This window comes from Sus scrofa, chromosome 15 (genome assembly GCF_000003025.6).
Source record: "Sus scrofa isolate TJ Tabasco breed Duroc chromosome 15, Sscrofa11.1, whole genome shotgun sequence".
Lineage (NCBI taxonomy): Eukaryota > Metazoa > Chordata > Mammalia > Artiodactyla > Suidae > Sus > Sus scrofa.
This window is the reverse complement of record NC_010457.5, coordinates 134282786-134309610: the sequence shown is the minus strand read 5'-3', so window position 1 is coordinate 134309610 and position 26825 is coordinate 134282786. Positions and strand designations below refer to the sequence as shown.

The following is a 26825-nucleotide window of genomic DNA, read 5'->3' as shown; positions in this document are numbered from 1 at the left end:
AAAGTAAGCCGTTTATTATGGACCAGAACCGATCCAAAGAAAAATCACACAATTCATAGAGCACCCTTCTTCCTCGGATCGTCCATTCCTTCCAGGGCATTATGCTGTTAAAAGAGAAGAAAGGGAAGATTAGACCCTGCAGTATGCATTTCACACCCTTACCACAGAGGAATGGGACCCAGGATTCCTGGGCACTATTTGAAAAGGAATCCAAGGAGTTCCTGTTGCGGCAGAGCAGAAACAAATAAGTTTGGTATCCATGAAGACACAGGTTTAATCCCTGGCCTTGCTAAGTGGGTTAAGGATCCAGCATTGCCATGAGCTGTGGTGGAGGTTGCAGATGCGGCTCGGATCCCACATTGCTGTGGCTGTGGTGTAGGCAGGCAGCTGTAGCTCCGATTCAACCCTAGCCTGGGAACCTCCATATGGTGCAGCACTAAAAAGGAAAGAAGGAAAGAAAGAAAGAAAGAAAGAAAGAAAGAAAGAAAGAAAGAAAGAAAGAAAGAAAGGAGGAAGGAAGGAAGGAAGGAAGGAAGGAAGGAAGGAAGGAAGGAAGGAAGGAAAGAGGGAGGGGAGGGGAGGGAGGGAGGAAGGAAGGAAGGAAGGAAGGAAGGAAGGAAGGAAAGAGGGAGGGGAGGGGAGGGAGGGAGGAAGGAAGGAAGGAAGGAAAGAAAGAAAGAAAGAAGGAAAGAAGGAAAGAAAGAGGGAGGGGAGGGAGGGAGGGAGGAAGGAAGGAAGGAAGGAAGGAAGGAAGGAAGGAAGGAAGGAAGAAAAGGAATCCAAGATGGACTCAGAGACCAGAGCAGCTATGCAGAGCAGGGACCTCTTTGAGCAAAAGTCACCTGCAGGGAGAAGGGGCAGTAATAGAGTCCAGGGAACAGAGATGAAGGTCCAGAAAGGAAATTCAAGTCTCAAAACAGGGAGAGTCAGAGGGTCCCTGAGGAAAGGCTGGAACGGGACTCAGGCTGGTCTGAGGAGGTGCTGGTGGTGGGAGGGTGCACGGGAGGGGACCAGTGAAGCCAGTTAAGGAGCAGGCTGTCTGCAGCTGTGGTCACTGGGGCCCTGGGCTGGAGTGGGAAGATTCATTCATTCATTCATCCTTCCATTCGCTCCCCCATTCAGTAAATATGCAGGCATTGAGTATCGAGTGGGGTTACGAAGATGAATAAAGCATAGCCCCCATCTCCCAGAGAGAGAGAGAACTCACAAGCGAGCAGAGAAGACAGAGGCAATCAGAGTTACAGCATGGTAAAGGCAATGCCAGAGGCTCCTAGGTGCAGGAACCTAAGGCAAAAGGTTTCTGGAGAAGCTAGACTCTGAGCATCAGGTGGGGGGCAGGCTTGCTGGGCCTGGGCATGAGGTCGGACCCAGGCTGGGGGCCGGTGGAACAGCTGTGTGACTCTTCTGAGCGAAGTGAAGGCCAGGAGAAGCCAGGGACCCAGACGGGGGAGGGCCTGATTCTTCATGTCCCAAATCCCTAGGAAGTTTAGACTCCACTTCCCTTGTGAACAGGACCTGGACCTATAAGGACTGATGAGAACTGATGAGAGAGAACTCTGACTTTTCAGACTGTCAAGAAGATGCGAATCACATCGGGCTAGAAATACGAAGCCAGAACATGGAAAGGAGGCCAGCGCTACGGAACGTTTCAGAGGAAGGACTGGCAGAACACAGCAGTGATAGTTGGATGAAGGCAGGGAGGAGGTACAAGCTGAATCAGTTTCTGGTCTGTGTAACCAGCAGCTGGGTTGGACACAGGAGGAAGTCCGGAGGGGAAGAATTCCATTTTGAGCGTGCTGTGGAACCTCCGGATGGAGGTGTCTGGCATGCTATTGTTCAACCAAGTCTGGAGTTCAGGCTGGAGGGACAGTGTGTAAACAGAGGTTGTAATAACCCCTGGACAAGTGGGCAACAAAGCCCTGGGCTGTCTCGGATGGCGTGGGAGAGGGGGAAGAGCGAGTTGAGGGAGAGCTGAAGCTGGAGCCCTGGCAAACATCACTCCTTTTCTGGAGCAGGAGGAAGAAGAGGGCACCCCAAGAATAGAGAGATGACCTGGCCAAGGGCGGTGGGGGGCAACGAAGCCACGTCTCAGGGGCAGGGGATTTCAGTGAAGAAGGGAGTTCTCAACAGCATCAAATTCAGCCATGAGGTTCAACTGGAAAATGGGCGGACAGGGGCCAGGTGACAGCAGAGGGCGGATGTAAAAGAGCCCCCGCCCTAAGAGAGTGGAGCGAGGGTCCTGGAGCGGCAGGTGCACAGAGCTTTTCCTTAGTGACCAGATGAAAAGGAGCAAGAGAGAAACCAAGGATAAACTGGAGGCAGGGGGTACCCTGTACGGCAGAGCCTCCTTATTCCCAGAGATTTGTCTCCTTGCTACTACTTGCTTGTAACCCCCAAATCAGTACACCTGGTGCTTTGGCGTCATTCCAGGACCTGCACAGAGTGACAGAAACTTGAGGCGCCCATGCGCTCACACACGAGGCCATCGGCCTCCCTGTCTCGTCTCTCATGCCGTAAACCAGTGTCCCCCTTGCGGTCTACTTAGTGCCGTGGGTTTTAGCGTGTCTGTGCTTTTTGGGGGTGATTTTGCTGTCTAGTGTCCTGAACAAGGGAAGGCTGTGCTGTGCCTCGCGGAGAAAACACCTCCACGAGAGGAGCTCCGTTCGGGCATGAGTGACCGCGACGGTGTGAGTTCAATATTAATAAATCGACAAGCATTAAAATAAGACATCCGTGCTGGGGGTTTGGGATGGAAATGCTCTATAATTGGGTTGCGTGATTGCAGTACAACTATAAATGTAATAAAATTCATTAAAATAAATAAATAAATAAATAGTAAAATAAATAAGACATCTTTCAATAGAAACACACCTCAAAAGAGCATACTGATGATTGGACAAAATGTGACCAAACGTTCCCAGGACCCTAACCCTGTATTTCCTGCGGGAGCGACGGTGTGATAGTCACTCATTCAACATCTGCAGCCACTCTGAAGACCATCACTACTGCCAAGTAATGAGAACGCGCTGTCCTTGGGGAAGCAATGATAGGCCTGTGCAGCAGATAAGCATCAGAGCAGAGGGAGAGTCAGGCCAGCTTTCTGCCTCGGGCACTGGCTGGGCTTTTCTATCCTATGTGGGAGGATCTGGTTCCCCCAGTGGGTGGGCTGTCCGGTGAGATCAGGCTAAGACGTTGTGACAAATAAGTATGATTCCTGAATATCGAAATCACTCAGCAAGCTCACACAGGTGGCCAGGTTTTAGGGTGGCCTCGCCCACATACTGGCTGGCAGGTAGGTGTGCTGTTAACGCCTCCAGCCAATTCGAGTCTTTGCCTTCCAAGTGGCTACTCCATATATCACTTCACCCAAAACTTTCTTAAACAGGAGTATGCGTTGTGGCTCGGCAGTAATGAACCCAACTAGGATCCATGAGGACACGGGTTCGATCCCTGGCCTTGCTCAGTGGGTTAAGTATCCCATGTTGGCGTCAGCTGTGGTGTAGGTCACAGGGGCAACTCAGATCCTGCGTTGCTGCGGCTGTGGCGTAGACCAGCAGCTATAGCTCCGATTTGACCCCTAGCATGGAAATTTACATGTGCCATGGATGCTGCCCCTCAAAAGACAACAAAAAAAAGAAAAAAGAAAAAAGAAAAAATTCCTTAAACAAATGATCTTTAAGAGTTTGCCCCCTGGTGCTAGTTTCTAAATGTGGAGATAGTGACATAAGATAGTGACAAGAAGGAAAAGAGGTGCCTTGGAGATAGGCAGATATCCGGCGCTAAATCCTAACCCAGCACCACCTCTGAGGACAGGGGCCTCCATGCATCAGCTTCCTTCTCGACAAAATGGAGAAAATAATGATAAAACTTCACTCAGATAGTTGCAAGATTTATATAAGGCAGTGTAGGTGAAAGAGAGTTCTGACCTTCACTGGTGCGGGGCCAGGCACAAGGTGGGCATTTGATGAATATTTGTTGAACAAACTGATAACATCATGAGACTGATTCTTTTCATCTAGCAATTGAGTTTTGTTTGGCAGTGTTTTTGGCTGCGCCCATGGCATACAGCAATTCCTAGGCCAGGGATTGAACTCACACCACAGCAGTGACCCAAGCCATGGCTGATGACAATGCCAGGTCCTTAACAGGCTGGGCCACCAGGGAACTCACCATGCAGTTATGGTCAAAAGACCTCACTGAGAACTATCTTCTTTGCTCCCTGGGGTATAAAATGGGAATGCCACACTAATAATTCTAGACTAAATGACACTGCAACGTACAGGAAAGTTCATCACTCACACTGTTGTGGTTTGGGTGCCCACAGCAGGGTCTGTGGTCTTCAGACCAGCACATCATGCAAAAGTCAGAACTAGGCCAACTATAAGGAGCAAGGAAAATGGGAGGCTCGCAAACAGATTCCTTTCATCGTGAGAGCTGGGGCATGACTTCCCACCATTTCTGTTTTATTTTATTATTTTTTTGGCCATACCCATGGCATGTGGAAGTTCCCAGGCTAGGTATCAAACCTGAGCCACAGCAGTGACAACTCCAAATCCTTAACCCCTAGGCCAGCACAGAACCCCTCCAACACTCCTAATTTAGGGAAGAAAATAAGAAAAAAATCTCAGAGCTCTTTATTTAAATACTCCATTTCACTACCCACTCCTGCATATGCAGTGATTTTTAGCAGCCTGAAAGAATCCTAGAACAGTGGCTGTTAAATTACAAAAATGCTTACTCAGCTCCTAATTTGTTCCAGCACCTGAGCCAGGCTCTGAAGATTCCGTGATTCTAGATGAGCCAAAGTCTCTGCCTTCAGAAAGCTCCCCCACCAGAAACCTGCCATTCGCAATTTGGAAAGAGTCACCCCGAATTTGGTCCTGCATTTGTTTATTCCTTCCTTTCAACCTGATGGAAACCCCATTATATTCCAGACACGCTTTTTAGCTTTTTGAACTAGACAGAGGATATTGTTATTAATGACTATAGACACATTATGGATCATATTCTTCTTGCCCTTAAACTAAACTAATTAATAAGGATGACAAGGTAACACGTCCTGAAGGAGCTCATGGCGTAGCAGGGATGAAAACAAATAAAAATTATAGGAGTTCCCAATGTGGCTCAGGGTTAACGACCTGACGTTTTCTCTGTGTTGATGTCCGTTCAATCCCTGGCCTCGCTCAGTGGGTTAAGGATCTGGTGTTTTCTCAAGTTTTGGCCTAGGTCACAGATGTGGCTCGAATCTGGCGTTGCTGTGGCTGTGGTGTACGCCGGCAGCTTCAATTCTGATTCAACCCCAAACACGGGAACTTCCATATGCCGCAAGTGTGGCCATAAAAAGAAAAATCATAAATCTCCGAAGGACTGAGCCTGAGAGGTTAAGGGATCACTCCCACAGCTCCTAAGTGGCAGAGAAAGCTCAGAACCAGATTTCAGCCACTGTGGGTTAGTCTCATCACTGGACGCCTTGGGCTGGCCTTGTGTCAAGATTCTAGGAAACTTGGAGCACAGTGTGGAAACCTGCCCTGCTGAGGGTTATGGGAGAGCAGAGATATAACTGGGGCATAAGTCAAGGTCAACATCCAGGCCAGGGAGGGAGTGTTTGGCCTTTAGTCTGCGCTGCCTTTAAAGAGACACTTTCTAAGTGATGAATTCCTTTACAGAAATCAGATAATAAATTTACTTTTGGATATATGCGTGTGTATATATATGTACATAGTGTGTGTATATATGTGTGTGTGTGTATATATATATATCCAATATAATCACTAATCAGTAACATACAGCCAGTCCATTGAGAATTCCATCTTTCCCCCTGAGGATGTTCTGTAAAGCAAAAAGAAATGACTTCAGTTTGTAAAAAAGGAATATGATGAGTCTGTTTCTTTGTAATGAGTACTTTCTTGATCTCAGCATGAAGCTGGTTTTTATTTTTAGGGTGCACACAGATTAAAAAGAAAACCTACCATTTACATCTCTCCTCCACCACACCCCCCTGGTAAATTTCCCTTCGATTTTGGTGAAATGTCAGTTGACCTCTTTCAAGTTCAGGTGGTTAAAAATTAATCATACTGTGCTTAGCTGACTTTTTTGATAACAGAAGCTCAAGGACCCAAAGTGAAAGAGTCTGTCATCCACTCAAAAAAACAAAAACCTGAATGGTTGCTACATGCCTGGCTCTGGGCAGGGCCCTGGGGGATGCTGGCACTGATGTTATGCCTGCCTCCCCTTGGGGGCTGGCGGAGCGGAGAGAAAATAGACAATGGCAGGGCCTGTGGTGAGGACTTTAGGAGGGCCCGTAAAGGGACATCTCTGATTTGGGGAGATCCCTCAGGAGAAGCACTACTGAGCTGAGATCTTAAGGGAGGAGGAAGAATTCGGCAGGTGAATGGTCCAGGAGGAGGTCGCAGGGAAGGAACTGCAAATACTTCAGCCCTGCAGGAGCTTCAGAGCTGGTGGACCTGGGAGAGATGAGGCTGGAGAAGTGGGCAGGGGCCACAAAGGCCTTTGTAGGTCTCTTTGCTAGGGAGTTTGGACTTTATTCTGAAGGCATACAGTACTATGCAAACTGTAAAGCACGTGAAAGCCCAAGCTTCGTAATTAACCTGTGTGTGTGTGTAAAAATGAATGTGCACTGAGTCCACATCTATACTGACACCCAAAGATTCCTTTTAAATGTGCCCTTCATGGTGTCCCTTTAATACTTAGGAGCCTTAAAAAAGACAAAGCTGCCTTTGCGCCAATCCCCAGTAAGTGGAATGTATACCCCCATGAGACTTAGTGGCACCTAGTGTTGGGTGTGTGTTGCCCACAGCACCGAGGCAAATAGGCTGTCCTTCCTCTTGGCTCAGGATCTTCCCCCGCTTTGTGCTGAAAGTGAAGCGAGCACTAAATGGAGAAGGATCAGGGTCTCCTCTGTGTTTCCAGATAAACCTGAGGACAGCACACAAGGTGGATAGGACCTGAGGCAAGAACACAGTCCAGTGGTGACAGCAATGAAATGATGAGCTAAAGCCAGAGGGATTCTGTGGGCAAAAGCCCCAGGCTCGGACCCCTGTGGATGTCAGAAGAAGATAAAGTGTAAAGAAGAACCAATGATCCTCAGAAATGTTGAACTGGAGAAAATTCAGTAGATGGTGATGCCTTTGGTTAAGCCAGGGAGCTGAAGAGGAGGCTGAGTTCCAGGAGTGCGCAGGTTCACAGGTTCTCAGCGGGCAGCTGAGGTAAGGGCCTGGGTGTCGGGGTAGAGTGAGGTGAGTGATGGGTAATTGGAAACCACTGCACATCCATGATCAATTCAGGCAAGGGGACAAGATGACGGAGTCTACAGAAGAGAAAAGAAGGGCTGAGGAGATCCTACAAGGGGTCACCAGGACTTAAATTACTGATCAAGAGGAGGAAGGCAGATTCGGTTGCTACCCAGGATTGCCATCCAGTTTGCAAAAAGCAGATCAGGGAAGGGGAGGCGGGGAGGTTGGGGCCACAGCCGTGGACCACAGTTTTGTCAAGGAGCTGAGAGAGAAGGCGGGAGGAAGGGACAGCAGTTGCAGGGATGGGGAAACCGGATCAACGAAAGGAGATGTGCTGTGTGTCTTTGCGTGCTCTTAGAGTGGAGAGGTTTGATCACATCAGCAGCAACACAGACAAACGCCACAGGGTAGAAACCTGACGAGATAATTGAGGATCAGAATTGGGGTGGAGAGAAGAGAAGATGGAAGGTCAGACCGGAGCTGAACAGTGGACTACAGGTGTTTGGATGTGGAGGAGCTGCAGTTTTAAGGCATCTCTTCCAGTAGCATCTGTTTCTAAATACACGTGTTTTTAGCTGTGGTCCCTTACCTCAAGGCTGTTACTCAAAGCCAGTGTTCGTTCTTGCTCTGGGCCACTGGTTCGGGAAACTTCTATTTCCAGGAGGAGGGAATCTTCTCATGGTCTCTGAAGATAGAAAGGGAATATACAGGCTCTGTCACATCCAAACCTAAGACAACACGGGCTGTGTGACTCTGCATTAATGAGAGGGGCTGTGACCAGCACAACCAGAGCCCTGACGGCCAAGAGGCTCCCCAGGAACAGGATGACTTCATCTTCCTTGTCAAGCTCTCCCTCACTCTCGCCTGCATGGTGTCACAGCTGAACCCACGGCTGTAAGCCCCCGAGGGCAAGGACTGTCACATTTATCGTTCAGTCCTCCATGGGATCTGCCCAGGGCTTGTCACACACATTTGTTGAATTAAATGGAATTGTCATGTTCAAAGCCATCTCTGCAACGGCTGCACATCTGTGTCAATGCTGTTCTCAAGCCCCAAAAGGTTTTTACAGTTTAACTCTGGAATTACCTTCTGAGACATATAAAAAGGATCAGTCATATTCATTTATAACCACATAATATTTTTTTGGTCCCAAATGGCATTTTCCCCAATGGGGTGGTCAGCCTCCAAGACGGCCTCCTGGTGTTCACACGCTTGGACCTTCCCTCCCACGCTGGACCAGGGTTGGTCTGTGCGATTAATAGACTATGCAGAAATGATGATATATCACTTTCAAGACTAGACAATAAAAGACTGCTGTCTGTCTTGGATGCCCTGTGGCTTGCTCATTCTCCTCTCTTCTCCCCTGTCTGTCTGTCTCTCTGGTCATATTCTTGGCAGAAGCCAGATGTTATGTTTTGAGCACCTGCAGACAGCCCTGTGGAAAAGCCCAGATGTTAGAAACCAAAGCCTTCCATCCAATAGCCCAGGAGGAACTGAGGCCTCCTGCCTGCAGTTGTGTGAGTAACCTTGGAAGTGGATCCCTCAGCCCCAGTCAAGGCTTCAGATGAGATCAAGTCACGGTCAATATCTCGTCTGCAGCCTTTTTGAGGCCCTGAGCCAGAAACACCCAGCTAAGTGACTGATGGGTTCCTGACCCAGAAACTGTGAAAAAATAAATGTCTGTTCTTTTAAGCTGTTAAGCATTGGGGTAATTTGGCACAGAGCAATAGATACCTAATGCACAGAAGCTGGTTATTAATTTGATTAATTGGATGTCTTTCCAAAAGGCTTTTAGCTACTTCCAAAATTAAATCCAAGGACCTATGATTTCCCCTCTACAGAGATTCAAAAGACTAGGCCACAGATTCTGAAGGCAATTGAAAAAAAAAATTCAAAAATGTGATCACGTTGTTAGAATAACTGTATTTCTCCCAAAGTGATACCTCAGAGGAGGTCTAAACTTGGTCATTTTTTAAAAAAAGTAAGACTCAGATTGTAAACTTTCGTACTTCAAATAAACTGGAGTAAGCCTAAGAGACTCAGACACTGAGCTCAATGAAATATTAATATTTGTGTTATTCAGGTTAATGGCAACCTCTCATCAGAGAGTGAATTTCACAATTCTTTTGGAAAGCATCGTGGAAAAAACCAAGGTTTTAGCATCTGACAGATCTAACTCAAAGTCCTATCGCTGCCACCTCCTACCTGGATCAAAGTCTTATATTGGCCGTGTTATAGAAACTCACGAGGTCTCCGCTTGCTCATCTATAAAATGGGAAGCAACATCACGCCACCTCACAAGATGGTTGTGAAGTGCAAGAAGTCCGTCAAGCAACTCAGAGGGTAAGTATTCTACGGATACAAGGAACACCATGAGACAGTGCTCATTTCTTCTGTGTAAGGGAGGCATACAGAGCCATCATGAAGTTTAAATGAGAAAAGCGATCATAAAAGGGAGAGACAAAATAACTTAGTTCTATTGGCCGGCTGGAAAGTACAGATGAGGGTGGAGGGCAAAGAGAAGTTCAAACGAGCTGAGGCTTGTTAGTAAAGGCCCCAGAGTGGGACAGGAGGGAGGTAAGCTCTGATTTCCTGAGCCAGCTCTGATTTTTTTTTTTTTTTTTTTTTTTTTTTTTTTTTGCTTTTCAGGGCCACACTCATGCATACGGAGGCTCACAGTTTAGGGTTCGAATTAGAGCTACAGATGCCAGCCTGATCCAAGTGCACTTGTGACCTACACCACGGCTCATGGCCACACTGGATCCTAAACCCACTAAGCAAGGCCAGGGATTGAACCTGCATCCTCATGGACACTAGTCAGAGTCCTTTCCACTGTGCCACAACAGGAATTCCCAGCTTTGATATTTTGATTCCTGATCAATTTTAAGTGAGTTTTAATACCTCAAGGTTAGCTTCTCAGTGATTCGCAAAACACGTTTATGCAGGACTGTTCTTTTTCATTGAAATTATTTTTTACGTCGGGGTTTATCGCCTATGACATGACTTCAGCGGAGTCTGGCTGGATCACAAAGGGATGTGTTGGGTGTCATGAAGAAGAAAGCAAGGCCGCTTACCAAGTGACCGTTCATAAAATGGCTCGGTTCTGGATACGTCAGGAATGAGACCTGTAACACACCAATGGTCAAAAGGCGAGAGCTCTCTGCTCACTTCTGAAATGTTCTATGGCTTTATTACTGATGCCACCAGCATGCCTCTCCAGTAGACAAGCAGTGGGAGATCCCCAAAGAGTTTTGTTCTCATCAGCACCAAGAGGAAGACTCCTCCTATTTACCTATTTTACCAATAGGTAAAAATGTTTCCTAAGCCATAGAACTCTAATCCAATCCCGCTTCAAAAGACAGACCACACAAGAAGGGGAAAAGAGGAAACGTCTCCCTTCCCCAAGTAAGATTCTTAAAGCAATGGTCAGCTCTGTTCACATGGCTGGAAGATTCCAGAATTCAGCCTCGACTAGTCAGATGAGGCTTAGTCCAGACCCTCCCACCTACACATCGTTATGGGCCCCATAACTTTGGTCCTGCACGCAGGCGAGAACAAGCATGTTCAAGTTGGGGGGGCCTTCTTATGGGAAAGCCCAACACCTGTCCTGCCTACCTGACAGCGATGTTGGGGCCATGACATAGAACCATGTACAGAAAAGCCTGCGTAAATATGAAGAGTTGCCTAAATGAAGAGGTGTGTCATCACTGCCTAGCATCCATAAAGGAGCAAAAACAAATGTTTATTTTCTCTAATTTCTGTAATTGCTCACAGGTGATGTAGAGATAGTTTCAGTTTTAAATGACTCCCTGACAGAAAGCTACACTATGAAGATTCATGAAAAAATATATATATATTTAAAGAATAGATGTCAACTTACCACGGAAATAATTGTTTCTTGAGGTAGAGGATCCCAAGATATCCCCAAAAATCATCTAAGCCAGTTGAGGCATCCATATGGACCCAGCACATGAAAGGTAAAAAAAGGAAAGACACTGCCAAAAAATGCAAATATTATCTGGAGGACTCAGATTATTATAATTTATTTTAAGGAAATAAGACAACATATTAAAGAACTTTATATGATATTGAACAAGTAAAAAAGCAGGTGAGGAGGAGCAAACTGTATGAAGTTAAAATTGTCTGCAAAGGGGGAATTCCCATTGTGGCGCAGCAGAAACAAATCTGACTAGAATCCATGAGGATCCGGGTTCGATCCCTGGCCTCGCTCAGTGGGTTGGGAATATGGCGTTTCTGTGAGCTGTGGTGTAGGTTAAAGACGTGGCTCAGATCCTGCATTGCCATGGCTGGCAGCGGCAGCTCTGATTCGACCCCTAGCCTGGGAAATTCCATATGCTGGGGTGCGGCCCTAAAAAAGCAAAAAAAAAAAAAAAAAAATTTGAGAAGGTTTCCACTAGACTCAGAATGACTCCTGAATATTGTGGACCAAAAAGACAGACCCTCATTCTATGGACTTGCAGATAGACTGGGTTTAAGTAAAATGTGGGAGTTTCCTCTCTCTGAAGCCCCACCTGTGTTTAGCAGCAAAAGGTGTACACAGGTAGTCTTCACGAAGCCACCAAAAACCATGCAATAGTCACAAAGTAAGGTGGCTGCTAGGCTCACAACCTTTCTGCCAGGTGTTGGGCTACCTTCCTATCACTCCCTCCTTCCTGAACAGCTGGTTAGCCTGCCAGCCCCCATCACAGTGATTGTTTATTCTAGAGGGGGCACAGTTCAGTGGGGGAAAGAATAGTCTTTTCAACAAGTGGTGCTGGGATATTCACATGCAAAAGAATGAAGCTGGACCCCTTCCTAATCAAAATGGACCATCGATCTAAATGTCAGACTCACACACAAAAGAAAAAATAGATCAATTGGACTTCATGAAACTTTAAAACTTTTGTTCTTCAAAGGGCACCATCAACAAAATTAAAAAAATAAACTTACAGATGAGAGAAAATATTTGCAAATCCTATATTTGAGATGAAACTTATATGCAAAATATATAAAGAACACATACTACTCAACAACAAAAAGACAGCTAACCCAATTTAAAAATTGGCAAAGGATTTAGGTAGACAGGTCTCCAAAGAAGATATGTAAATAGCTAATTGTTACTCATTAGGAAAATGTAAGTCTAAACCATAATGAGATACCCCTTCATACCCACTAGAATGGCTAAAATAAAAAAGACAGACAATAGCAAGTGTTGACAAGGATGTGTAGAAACTGGAATGCTTACACATTGCTGGTGGGAATGTAACGTGGTATAGCTATTATGCAAAACAGTCTGGCAGCTTTTCAAAAACCTATACATAGAGTTATTTTATAACACAGAAATTCCACTTGTAGATAAAAACCCAAGATAAATAAAAATGTATGTCGTCACATAAGGATAGACTGAAGCTCTTTGCAGAACAGATGATGACTCACAGACATTGAAAAACTTATGGTCTCCAGAGGAGACAGTTTGGGGGGGTGGGAGGATGTGCTTGGGCTGTGGGATGGAAATCCTGTGAAATCAGATTGTTATGATCATTATACAACTACAGATGTGATAAATTCATTTGAGAAACAAACAAACAAAAAAAAATGTATGCCGACACAAAAACTTGCACACAGCATCATCATTGTCAACAGCCAAAAAGTAGAAACAACCCTAATTTTGATCAACTAATGAATGGATTGAGCGAATGTGGTTTACCCCTTCAATGGATTATCCTCCAACAAGGAAAGGAATGAAGTACTAATACATGCTACAACACGTATGAACCTCCAAACATGCTAAGTGAAATAAACTACTCACAAAAGAACATATTGTCTGTTTCCATTTATATAAAATGGCCAAAAAAGGTAAATCCATAGACAAAGAACATGGATAAGTGATTATTGAGGTTCTGGAGAGAAAAAGCAATGAGGTAAGGGGTACTGGCGTTTCTTTTCTCTTTTTTATTTTTTTTCCTTTTTTTTTTTTTTTTTTTTTCTTTTCATGGCCACACCTGCAGCATATGGAAGTTCCCAGGCTAAGGGTCGAAACAGAGCTGCAGCTGCTGGCCTACACCGCAGCCACAGCAATGCCATATCTGAGCCACAGATGCAACCTATGCTGCAGCTCACAGCAACACCGGATCCTTAACCCACTGAGCAAGGCCAGGGATAGAACCCACATCCTCAGGGATACTAGTCAGGTTCTTAACCTGAAGAGCCACAACTGAAATCCACACAATTCTTATGTTAGAGACATGTTGTCTCATTGTACCCTTATCAGATATTTTCCATCTGCGCTAAGTCCTGTTTCATTATAATTGGGATACTGGGTCTTATTTTCCGTGGCTTCTATCTTTTTTTCTTTTTTAGATTATATTCTTTTCTCTGGAAATTCTTTCACAATCTACATATGTTTTTCAAGTGGTCTTTATTTTCATTACTCTGGAATTTTTTTCAGTTTGATTTCTTTTCTTCCCTACTTCCAACAATGATTGATTTGTTCTCTAATTCATCCCAGTCAATTGTCTTTCATGTTTGTAATATCACCATTTATTTCACTGAAAATGTTTAATAACTGTTTTCTAATTTTCTTTCTTTTTCCTGTAAGAAATCTATTTTAGAATTTCCAGGAATGACTTTAAATCTCCATCTGCTTTCTTTTCTTTCTTTTGAATTGTAGAATTCTTTAAGAATTTTTTTTCTTTGCTCATAATTATTTTTTACAATCTCCTAATCTTTGAGGAAAAGTAACCAGGGCATTTATTTTAAAATCTTATTTTGCTCAGGGGCTAACGGAACTTAATATCAGAGTCTTCTTATAAAACTTGGTTTGGAAGAAAAGTGAGAAGTTTTCACTTTGCAATTAGGAAATTGCAGCAGGTTTGTGGGGTGTGCAAACAATCAGGATCAGCTTCCCAAATCAGAGAAGGAAGAAGGGTTAAATGAGGGGGACACTTATTAAATTAATTTCAATTGTGTATTTCTCTCAACAGTCTCCACTAATTCCTAGTGTGGTAAGGGCCCTCCCAGGACAAAGGGAAGGCAACCTGGCATGACCAGCATCTGTGTGCGCATGTGTAACTCTGCGGCTGCGAGACATAATCAGTATCCATGTGCAACTTTGTAACAGACCATCAACCAGAATTGACAGAATGTAAGTTATCTTATAAGGGGGACAAAGGGACCAAAATGTAAAAGGGAAAATAACAGAAGGTATATACGACAGCACCCCGCTGCATTCAGCGTTCAGCCTTTGGATGTGAATCCACCGAGCCAGTGCTGGCACGAAAAAATGCTGCTTCCTGGCAAAAAGTCTCAGTGTCCTGTCCTCTGTACAAGAATCCTGCAACATGAAGGTGTTAGCTCTGCTTAGCATTCTCTCTCACCTGTCCTGCCAGCCTCCTGGGACCCCCACCTGTTCTTACCTAGTTCCAATCTGCTCTTCATCTACTGTCCCCACCCTGCTTATAACCTTTCCATAGCCCCATTGCTATCAGAATCAAGCCAAGGATTTTTTTTTAATGGCCACACCCATAGCATATAGAAGTTCCTGGGCCAGGGATCCACTGCGAGCCTAAGCTGAGGCAACACTGGATCCTTTAACCCCCTGTGCCAGGAGGGGAATCGAACCCCATACCTCTGCAGAGATCTGAGCCATTGCAGTCGGATTCTGAATCCCCTGTGCCACAGCGGGAACTCCGAGCCAAGGATGCTTGACATGACCATATGTCCCATAAAGTCCATCTTGACCAGGCTGTTGTCCTCTCCAGCCCCACCTCTATGCCTCTCTCTGTATTTTGTTCTTAATCATAATGGATTTCTGTCCATTACAAACCATCCGCCGAGCTTCTCCCACACTTCAGGCAACTCCCTTGTGCTCTCCACTGTGCTTGGAATTGCTTCCTCCCTCCCCTCCATAGCCTGTCCCCTTTGTCCTGACAGCACCCACCCTCCAGTCCCCCAAGAAAGCTAGCTCTGCTCCCACACGCTTTCCACCCTCTCACTACATGCCCCCCAATGCTTGCCTGGTAGGAAGGGGACCCCCTACTTGATGGACACCCCCAGACTTGTCTACACGAGGGCCAGAGCTGTACTGTCTTGTTCCTCATTCTCCACTAGCTTTCCCACATAAATCACAAAATCAACGTGTGCAGAATGCTTGGGAAATGAAGCTTGGTCCTTGTCACTTCTGGGTTAGCTTGGCCAGGTGCTCGCCAGCACCGCCCTTCCTGGACACTTCACAGAGTCAGACAAGGAGACCCTGAGTACCTGCTTTAACACCAGGAAGATAGGATCCTGGGGAAATCACCCAGAAATCACCTGGGGGGTTGATCCTTAAAAGTTGCCGGTGAAAACGAGATTGCTCAATCAGGTTATGCTCCACGGAAAGTTTTTGCAGAGTTCTCCCAACAGTGAAACCATTCCAGTCACAGGAATCATGAGTACGATCCCTTCCTAATTCTAAAATGGACCTTCACATTAAATATGTGAGACCTGGGTGTGTTAATAATAGGAGAATTTTACTTCATTATGGATAACTCTTAAAGTTGAAATGGTATACTCTTTGCACGTAATTTTCACTACAGAATTAAATCTTGAAAAATCAAATAAAAAGACGAGTGGAGAAAGGTGCTGTTGGATGGAGTCATCTGCAGAATGGTAGAGACTTTTTTTAAAAATAGCAAAGATACGATCTCGTTACAAATAAAGGATAACATATCAGTTACATTTGTATCCCAAGTTAGAGTCTAGAGTCTTCCTCTTCATATGTTCGTGACAATTTCTTCCTCCGTTTACTTGCATTCATTAAAGTATTGATGAGCATCCACCCTGTACTAAACATTGTCCTAGATCAACCACACAAACCTCCCCTGCCCTCATGAGATACACATTCTAGTAAGGAAGTCAGTCAGTACACAGACAAACAAATAAGTAACCTACTTCCAAGTCAGAAATGTATATATTCTTGACTTCACAGTATTACTGCAGATGAATACCAATGCAGTGGAAGGAAAAAAGCTCTGCCATTTACTGAGCACCTATTATGTACCAGGTGCTGGACCAGCTCTTTCATGGGCATCAACTTACTCTGTTTCCTCTACACCCTAACAGGTGGTCTTTATTACTGGCATTTAACAGATGAAGAAGCTACAGAGCATGGAAATTAAATATCTGGACCCAGACTCCAGAGCCGGTAGACAGTTTTGAACACTGATCTGCCAAAAATGCCCGTCTTCACGCCACTAAACCACAGAGGTAGTGAGCTGCCGACTTAGATCTAAAACTTTGAAGATTGCTGATTGTTATTTGAAGCTCATGAAGCTCATGTCCCAAGTCTTGGGGAAAGAGGGAGAGAGACTTGGAAGAAGTAAAGGATATCGAGAATGAGATTGCAGGTATTAAAGGGAGATGCCAGCTGAGTAAGCAGCGCTGCGCTTTTCCACTACTGGATGATGTTCCAGCTCCTCTGCTTGTCACAGATGCACACAGACCCTAGGAGGTGCCATCCCAAAGGATGCCAGGCCCCTGCCCATACCTCTTCACTGCTGTTAGACTCGGAGCTGGAGGACCAGCGACAACGCACCCACACATCCTGCACCTTCTCAGCAGATATCTGCACGGTGCTTCTGCAGATGGCCGATGGCTGGAAAGGAGAAAAAATGAGTTCTGTGCCCGGCGGCTCATAGAAATGGTTAGATCTACCCAAAAAACTAGGCAATACCACAGGGCTGGATACAAAGAGGCAGACAGAAAGGAAAAATTCAGAGACAATTCATTGTTCCAAAATGAAAATTTCTAAAGACCTAAGCAAAAACAAATGATGATTTCCAGCTCTCTAGGCATTTACTTATTACAAGTTCTCAGGGAAAGCAAATGCTCCCTTCCTGAGCTTTGAGTGGGCTGCCTTGAAAGGTTTCCCATTGAAACAAAAAGAGATGGGAAGGTCCCCAAAAGACTCCATTCTGCCCTCCCCTGGCCTCAGGTTTTGTTAGATCAGATGCTAGCAACACCTGAGTTTGGGATTTTTGTGAAACAGAGTCACAGCGGAAAGTCTCAGGAAACAGCAAAAAAAAAAAAAAAAAAAAAAAAAAAAAAAAAATATGATCCTCATTTCAGAATTGACACCAGTGTGAAGCAACCAAAACATGTTCAAACTGATAAAGTAACAAAACCCACAAACCTCATCCCTCTGAACATGACTGCCTCAGAGAGCAGATTTGAGGGGAGGGTGCTGGCCTGTGCAGGTGGGCTCCTGCCTCTGGGGTTCACCAAGCGTGGGGCCACATGCTGGCCACTGGGGATACAAAAGTGCCCATGCCATGGTCCTGTCCCCCACGGAGCCCAAGCTGGTAGGGGAGGCAGATTTTATACAACAGTCAGCTACAAAAAATGCAATTCACACCAGGAACACAGTTGGCATTTTAAATTCATTTAAAATAGAATTTGAAATGCCACTGGGAGTTTTCTTTGCTACTGGCCTCTTGGTATTTACGTTGCCTGGAATCATCATTATCCCCATTTTAAAGAATGGAAAACTGAGGCAGCATGCACAAATACAATTTGCCAGGATTATAGTTACAAACGCCAAAACTCAAGACCTCCACTCAAGACTCTGTTAGTGGTACCTCCAAGGGTAGCCGGACTCAGGCAGTGGCCAAGCCTTTGTGACTCTCAATCAGCTCCAGCTCATGCGAGAAGACAGAAGCTACCTGGATGGGTTTCCGGGCTGGCACCTTCCCCCGACACCTACCGTGAAGTAGCCCCTTTGGAAGTCACAGGTGGTGGGGTCTCCTCCAGAATCCCTCTTGCATGTCGTCTCTCGAATGCCAAACTCGATGTCCATGCTCAAGCTGTCCTCACCCAGCACATTGACCTTCACAAGAACAAAGCGTCAGTTTGGCACTGATGTGTTTCCGAAGGCTGCAGGCTACAGGTGTCTCTCTGCACAAGGAGGAAACAGGGCCAGAAGCTTCCACCACCAAAGCTTTAAAGGGTCGTGGCAATCGCCCGGTTCTGGTTCCACACCTGCTTTCTGAAGACCAGAGAAGAAGTGCTGGTCTGAAGGCTCACAGAACTGAGACAGTGGGACCAGAACTCAGGTGTCCTCAGCCCAAGCTAAGTGTCGTATCTCATGACTCACATTTGCAATGGATCCTCCTTATTTAAAAATGTCCCTATTTGTGGACGTACCTCCTTGCTCAAAGGTAGGGATAACCCCACATCCATACGGGGTGCTTCCACAGTCATTCGCGGACACGCACAGGGAGGCAAAGAACTTGAGTCCCTGGTGCATGTGCTCCCAGCTGGGGTCAGACGAGGTCAGGCCGGCCTCCTTGTCTGTGTCCCAGCCTGTCCACAAGTCATTTTCATGGTCTATTTAATGCCACGTTTTCCTCATTTCTGTGCTTTTCCTTGGTGATCTTTCTGTGGCCCCCTAGCCTCGTGCTGACATGCTGTCTAGTGTCCTAAGTGCAGGAGGGCTGAGATGTGCCTTACAGAGAAAAGATATGCATTAGATTTGTTCAGGCCTGGGTTAAAGTGCTGGTACAGTCAGCTCAATGTTGGCGAACCAGCACATACATTAAATAATTCTTTAGAGGGAAATACACATAAAACAAGGTCCTATATTGATCAGTTGACAGAACCCCGAATTTCCCCAGGATTCACTGATTCAGTGTTGGCAGAGTCTTTATGGAATGTAACTACTGCGAATACCAAGAATCAACTGTATGTATTTTAAGTGCCCATTTCCTGAAAGCATGCCCCATGCTTTCTTAATAATTCCTGATATAAGTAAGGGGCTAGTCCCTCTCCGCTGCACAGTGCTGTCCAGCCCCACTTCCTGCTTGATCAGTTTGCATCTATGAATGTGTTTGCACAGTTTTCCACTCCTTTCAGCCAAGGGTGGGATGCTGGGAAGCTTCCAAACTTCCTGCTGAGTGCCGTTCTGATGACACGGAAGTCCTGTGACTTATTCAGTGCCCACTGTGTGCCCATCACCAGAGACAGACCGTGGAAGATCCCACAGAGATTAGATTCCGGGGGTGGGGTCCGGGGGGCGCCACACAGCAAATGCATGAAAGAAAACTAAAAAAAGGACCTTCCGGATGTCTGTGGTGCTATGAAGGGACAAAACCACAGGGTCATGGGGATTGATGGGCAGCAGATACTTTAGAGGGGGTGCCCTGAGAAATCCTCACAAGGAAGGCAAGTTTAAGCTGGGACTTGAAAGGATGGGAAGAAGCCCATCGTGTGGGGAAAAAGCAGAGCCAATGTCCTGGGGCGGAACAAGCCCAGCTATGGTGATGAAGCAAATGACCAAAAGGAGGAGCTCCCATCATGGCTCAGTGGTTAACGAATCCGACTAGGAACCATGGGGTTGCGGGTTCGATCCCTGGCCTTGCTCAGTGGGTTGAGCATCCGGCATTGCCATGAGCTGTGGTGTAGGTTGCAGACACAGCTCGGATCCCACGTTGCCGTGGCTCTTCGATTCGACCCCAAGCCTGGGAACCTCCATATGCCACGGGAGCAGCCCAAGAAATGGCAAAAAGACCAAAAAAAAAAAAAAATGAACAAGAGGAAAACCATATCCTCTGAAGGTGGAGAGATGTGGTGTGCTGGGTAGTTTATGGTCTTCTAGCCCATGGGAAGCTCTTTTGATTTCATTCTCATGGCAATGAGAAGTTCTCAGAGTGTTTTAAAGATAAGATCTGAGTCACCCAGGCTGCCACAAGGAGAACATTGGGGGGCAAGGACACAATGGCAGCAGGGGGCTGGGAGGGAGCCCGCCATGGTCCACTGCCTGACAGCACCTCAGGCTCCAAAGACCCCTTCCCTGCCAGTTCTTGAGCCCACCTTGTGGCAAATTTGATTTGTCCATACATTCATGGGGAAATAAGTGACAAGCTCCAGGCTCGGGATGGCTGGTCTTTGTGTCTCTTTCTGACACAGGATGAGGAGTGTTGATATAAGCAGAGTTTTCTGAAAATAAGTAGGACTGAAAACTCAGCATTGTGGCAGTTCCCTGGTAGCCTAGTAGTTAAAGACCCAGCATTGTCACTGCGTGGCTTGGGTTCCATCCCTGGCCCAGGAACTTCCACAAGCCATGGGTGCAGCCAAAATACATACATACATACATACGTAATTTTAAAACAACAAAGATTTTTTTTAAAAACTCAGCCTTGCCATTGTTGTTTATTTATCATTTTAAAATATTAGATATTAAATCTGAATCTCATAAAAAAATTAAAACCTCTCTGTCAACCAGAGCCCATCGTGAGGGTTCTTCCCCTTAGATCATGCTTCCACAGTTTCCCCTGATGCAATTTGATGAGTGCAAACTGGCAAGACAAGAGCTCAGTTTAAAAAGATGAAGATGTGAGGTTTGGGGATACTGATAATTTTATTGAACCATGAGATGATTTTGCAACCTTTTTTGCAAAGGTAAGCACTTTTAAGCACGCTTTCCAGAATCTGGAGAAAAGCCTAGTAGCTTTGTGTTTTCATTTGCATTTACTTTCAGCCAGTGAATTTCTGCTCTGTATTGTTTGAAAAAAGGTAGGGTAACCCAAATATTCAACAATAAGGGATCAGCTGGAGAAAATCCCCAACCCAGCGTCACAGCTGAAATAAATTACGGCACTTTACACTTGCTGTTACAGTGTGGTTCTGTTCTTCTTAAAAAATAAATTTTATATCCACATATAAAGAGGAAACATCCAAAAAGACATTTGGCCACATGTGCTCAGTGGTTGTCTCAGAGGACTGAGTAAAGGATGTTAAACTTGGTTTTCTCTTTCTTATTGTGTCTTTTGACTCTCTATAAGGAGTATATTTTGATTATTTTTTAATTTCAAAGAGAAATAAAAATAAACAAGCCAAAAAATGCATCAAAATTCTTCTTAGAGATTATAATGTTTAGTTTTATGTGTCAGCTTAGCTGGGTCACAGTGTCCAGATATGTGGTTAAATATTAATCGGGGTGTTTCAGTGATGGTGTTTTTGCATGAGATTAAAGTGGTGGACTTTGAGTAAAGCAAATTATCCTCCTTAATATGGGTGGGCCTCAGCCAATCAGTTGAAGATCTGAGTAGAACCAAGACTGACCTTGCCCTGAGCAGGAAGGAGTTTGCCAGCTGACAGCCTTCAGATATGAACTACAGCATCGGTTCTCCCCTAGGTCTCCAACCTGTAACCTCCACCTGCAGATTTGGGCTTTATCAAACCTCCACAAGAGCGTGAGCCAGTTCTTTAAATGAAATCTCTCTGTCCCTCTCTCTGTTTTCTCACTCTCTCTCTGTTTTTCTCCCCCTCTCAATTCTGTTTCTCTGGAGAAGACTAACACAGTGATCATATAGGTTTTTCAAAACAAGCCCTTATTTTGGACAAAAAAATAAAGCTCAGGTATAGCTACCTAGAATCATGGAGAAAGCCAAAAAGAAAAAAGGCAAAGAAGAGGAAAGGTAAAAATGGACACACAAAGGATCCCAGAGCGTCCACAGCTTTGCAGCTAATGCCCTGGGGTCCATCCACTCCCCACCCACCCTGCACCAAGAGGCTCAGTTGCCATGGTTACTTCCTGCATCCTACAGTCTCGGTCTGGGCTTCCTCTCTCGCACTCCATTCCATGCACCAGCTGCAGAGGTCTTAGAAGGGCTTCCTGAGCTTTACTTAAACCCATCCCCTACCCCTGCAGAGGGTCTGGTGGGAAGTTATTATCAGTGAGTGAGTCCTAGCACAAACATGGCGCCTCCATAGAGACTCCTCCCCATCAGAGAGCAGCCCCAGCCCCAGCTCAGGCTCATTTATATCCATCACTCTATTTTATTTTCTCCACAGACTCTCCACTCTGAAACTACCTTCACTTACTTACATAATTTGCACCCCATTCTGTCTTCATTCCCTTCCCGCCTCTCCCTCTCTCTTCCTCCCTCTCCACAGTGGAATCTGAACTCCAGGGAAATAGAGCCTTGCCCATCCTCTCTCTTGCTCGCCCCCAGCAGAGGGCCTGTGTCTTGTGTCTGCCTTTCCTTTCTCTTGTGTCCATGGAGGGACCAGTCCAAGTGAGCTTAGGGTCCATGATGGAGTTAGGAAATCATTGTGGCTGAAGCCCCCAGGCTTTCCCATCTTTTTTTTAAATGTAGAGCCTGAGAGCTAAGTTATTTAAAATCAGTTGCAAGGGTGACAGGGATGGAGTCGGCACAGGTAGTAGTAGAAGTCCCAATAGAGGATCATAGACAGAGAGGGAAACCTAGGGGACTTTGGGAGATCACTGTAAGTTATAAATTGCTCAAAAAAGCCATCAGCACAAGGCAGGCTTGCTTGACTAGTGGAGGTGCGAGAAGTGCCTCTGGTTGTTAGTTCGGGGATGGGCTGAGGGCTGCATTCAGATTCAAACCAAGGGCAGGAGTGTGAGGACTGCCCTTCTGCTGATTTGAATAGGCATCTTACCTGATACCAAGGAGGAGCTACTACTCCCAGAAAGGAAGAGGTGGGTTTTTCCAACCCCTACTCCCCTTGGATGATAAAACTGTAGCCCACCGGATCCTCGGGGCAGACCCTCCTTGCCCACCCGCTGGCATCTCTCACAAGAGCCATATCTTAATAAATCTATTTCTTTCCTATCACTTTGTCTTTTGCTGAATTCCTTCTGCGTGGAGGCATGAAGACCCTGAACCTCAGTAAGTCCAGATATTGGGTGAATGCTAATTTAAAACGTGGGTTCAAGTCCCAATCTGTGTTCTGGCTAGGTTCAGGCCATCAGGGCTGTCAGTTTCAAGGGTATGTGATCCAGGTCTGTGGTAAAACCCAGTAGCTCTGAGAAAGACTGAGACCTGGGACCTGGAACTCTTTGTTGCCGTGCTTGTACCTGGACAAACATCTGCTGAGCAACAGATACAAAGAAACTATAAGAGACTAAAAATAACTACACACATGTGCAGTTGAGGCATATTATGAACAACAAGATACAAAAAGACCCAAAAACCCAATGCCATTTTGGAGGTGTTGGGAGCAAAGGCAGGGGACTGTGTATGATCCCGGCACAGAGCACCACCAGGGGGTGGGCAGACCACCAAGCCACCCCTCCAACCTGACCCCTGGACCTGCCACACCCTCACCCCATATAAAGGACCACCTCCCTGCCCCTCAGGGAGTGAGCAAGGAACCTGTTACTTTTCACTCCCTTGTGCTGCAGCCTAAGTTCTGATAAAGCCTGGCCTGAATTTCTTTTCTGGCCTTTTATCAATTTCTCTTGATTAAAGGAGTCCGAAGACCCTGGACAGTAACTGTCCTTAACCGTGACTCCATAGTAGGATGACCAGGAAACATTTAAGAATATGAGCCCCACCCCCGAGACTAGGATTTCATTCATCATCGTCCCTCCTGGACATCAGGAGTATTTCAATCTCCCAGATGATGCTGATGTGCCATGGGGTTGAGAACCACTGGACTTATAAAGCAAACTCCGGGATAAAGTAGCTGGGCCTAACCCTTCTCCCTAAGTCCACTGAACTCTAACCCAAATCTCCCGCACATCCACAAAGATGACCAAACCATCATTGCCTTTGAGCATGCTCCTAGAAATGAAACTATGAGCTCAAATGTTATAAATATTTATTTTCAGTGTTGAATGTGTTTATAAATACGCTTAATACATATTTCCAAATCGCTTTCCAAAGATACTTCTACCTCATCGCACCCTCTCTAGCAGTGCTGGCATTTCCTTTTCACTTTGTTTTTCTTCCTTTCTACCTTGTTATTTTAATTCTGATTTTGTTGGCTATCAGAGAGGTGAAGTCTTTTTCCAAATGTGTTGAGCCCTTTTGTGCTTCTCCTTCAGTGAATTGTTTCGTATGCTCTGTGCCAATGATCTGTTCCTTCATCTCTTTCTTAAGGGTTTTGCATAGCTCTGGGGGGAATTTTCATGTCTCCTGGCATGGAAGGAATTGGCCCGTTTGGGGCCATCTTTAGTGCATTTGTAGAAGGTGTAACTAACACATACAATAAAGCAAAATGTGAGCGACTTCTGAGAAGATAAAAACATCACCAGGACAGATCAAAGGAGGAGGGTTTTCCTTCCACTGGGAGAAGAAAGGAATTTTTCATGGAAGAGACATGGTGAATATAACTTGGCTGATGAATCTGAGTAATGAGTAAAGGCTGGGGAGAAGCAAGAACAGGCAGACTTTCAGATGGAAGATCGGCACGCAGGAGGCGGAGAGGCACCTCCTCCTAAGTGTGTTCTCATTAAGGATCACACACCCGCATACATAAGGTGCCATTGTGTCTGGACTCAGGTCTTGGATACCAAGATGGTTCACAGGCTCAAATGAGCCCTGGCGACTACACCTCCCGCCAGCCCATCTCCACGGACAAGATTTCCATGGTGTCAGGAACTGACTTTTTGGGGATCTGTCCTCATGCTCTTATGCCTTTAATTAACTACTAACTTTTGTCTGTAGTGAGAACTAGCCAAATCGCAAGTAAATTTAAACTGTTTATTGGCAAGAGGACACCAATTCCACCACACCACACACGGATTTCATTCAGTGTGAAAGACGGAGGCCAGCAGAGCCATGTGCAAGGGAGATATACTTTTTATTACACTACTAGAGGGAACGCACCCTTCAGCTTGGCAGCTGGCCAAACCTGCACCTGCACATCCAGCCCAAGTGATCTCACTCTGGCCACAACAGCCTGCTTCTGGGCTGGACGCCTAGCTACAGCATCATCTTCGTGACCTATGGCCCAATTAGAAAAGATAACTGGGACAATTCGATTAATTTCCTGGGAATCTGGATGGGAGAAATGGGGCCAGTTTCTGAAAAGGAAGGGTCAAAATGAATGCACTATATGGACTGGATCTAAGAAGCCGTGACCTGTGTGACCTTCACAGGAGGAGAAGGAGAGGGAGCAAACAAGTTGCACCCTAGGGTGGCACCCAGCAGGGATGGGAGAGACAAGCACCAGGTGGAGAGGAATCCAGCCTTTGGGCCTCTGCGAGGAAGCAGCTGCTGCCTGGACCCCTGGCCGTGTCCATGTGGTTCCAAGTTTCCAGGCATCCTGGCTGCAACGAGTTCTAATTCATAGGACCTGGAACTTTCTAGAACCTGCTCACCTCCCATCTTAACCTAAACTCGCTGGCAGGTATTTCTGCTCCCACCTTACACAGGATGATGAACAAGCAGTGAAATCACTTGGGGCCCAGCTAAGAGGGAGGCCAACTGCTGCTTCGTTTCTCATTTCCTTTGAAGGATGTTTCTGTCTCTTTCTTTGGCAATCACAGCCGTAGTCATTGGAAGCCCATGAAAATTCATCTTTTTCCATTTCCCAAAGATAACAGGAAACAGACTATTACCAAACTGACAAAGGAAAGGGGCTTTCTTTGGCTCAAAAGCCAGAATTTATTTCCTCTAAGTATTAGGAGCAGAACCACTGAACTTGAAAAAGCCTTATTTCTAATAAATAGGCAGTTTTTAATAAAACATCTTAAGAGGAACCATGGAGACTTTGGGTACAGAAGCAGGATATGCGGAGGGTAACATCTGGAAATAGGAAATGAGGCCAGAGGGAAGAAAACGGCAGAAGAATCAGGCTTGCAAAGGAGCTCTGAAAGCTTTATGACAATAATAGCAATTAAATCCTTTCTCTATCAAAACAAACAAACAAACAAAAAAACAAAACAGTGTGAGGGAGCTGAGCAGCTACTATCGGTTTAAACTGGAAATTTTTTCCATGAAAAATTAAATTTAAACTGGAAAACTTTAACTTCATTTTAAACTGGAAACATTTTCAGTTGAAATTTAAGTATTTTTGTACCCCCCAGGTTTTCCCATCGAGGCTCAGTGGAAATGAATCTGACTAGTATCCATGAGGATGTGAGTTTGATTCCTGGCCTCGCTCAGTGGGTTAAGGATCTGGCGTTGCTGTGAGCTGTGGTATATAGGTCACAGATGCAGCTCGGATCTGGTGTTGCCGTGTCTGTGGTGTAGGCCAGTGGCTGCAGCTCCAACTAGACCCCTAGCCTGGGAACCTCCATATGTCAAGGGTGAGGCCCCAAAAAGACCAAAAAGAAATTTCGTACACCCAAAATGACAAAAGAAAGAAAACCAGAAGGAAGAATAAAGAGGATTAGAGAAGACAAAAGGGGCACTTACCCTTTTTAGTGAGCTCCTGAAGGCCCGAAACAGATAGGGGCTCAGCGACTGGGAATTCACTTTGGCCACGGAGGCGCCGACAGCCTCCCTCAGGGAAGATGGGTCGTAGTCATACACGGGAAAACCTGGACGCCCAAGCACGCGGGGACACGGTGAGACAGGGCACACGGGTGGGGCAGCTCCACATCACTAGGTGCAGGTGGCCCTGTCTCTGAGCCCCTTACCTGCACAGGACCAGAAGCTCGTTCCCAGGACAAACATCGCCAACATCCTCATCGCCCTCTTCTCCATGTTGGGAAGAACAGCTTCAGTTCAGAGCCAGGGAGACCGTCCCTGTGCCTTTGGGGGCCACAAGTCGCCCTGAAAACAGCTCTTTATCAAATGTGACCTGGCTTGCTCTCTCTCTCTGACTGGAGCAGACGGC

General features: G+C 45.8%; 1 protein-coding gene across 1 annotated transcript; it reads right to left on the bottom strand.

The window, feature by feature from the left end:
• On the bottom strand, positions 1 to 26825 carry SPP2 (secreted phosphoprotein 2). Its single transcript, NM_213780.1, is given in 8 exon segments — positions 1 to 104; positions 7843 to 7938; positions 10328 to 10378; positions 11134 to 11188; positions 16780 to 16887; positions 17995 to 18117; positions 26402 to 26526; positions 26626 to 26825. Coding segments are annotated over 7 exon segments (615 nt in total). The 5' UTR covers positions 26693 to 26825; the 3' UTR covers positions 1 to 104; positions 7843 to 7852.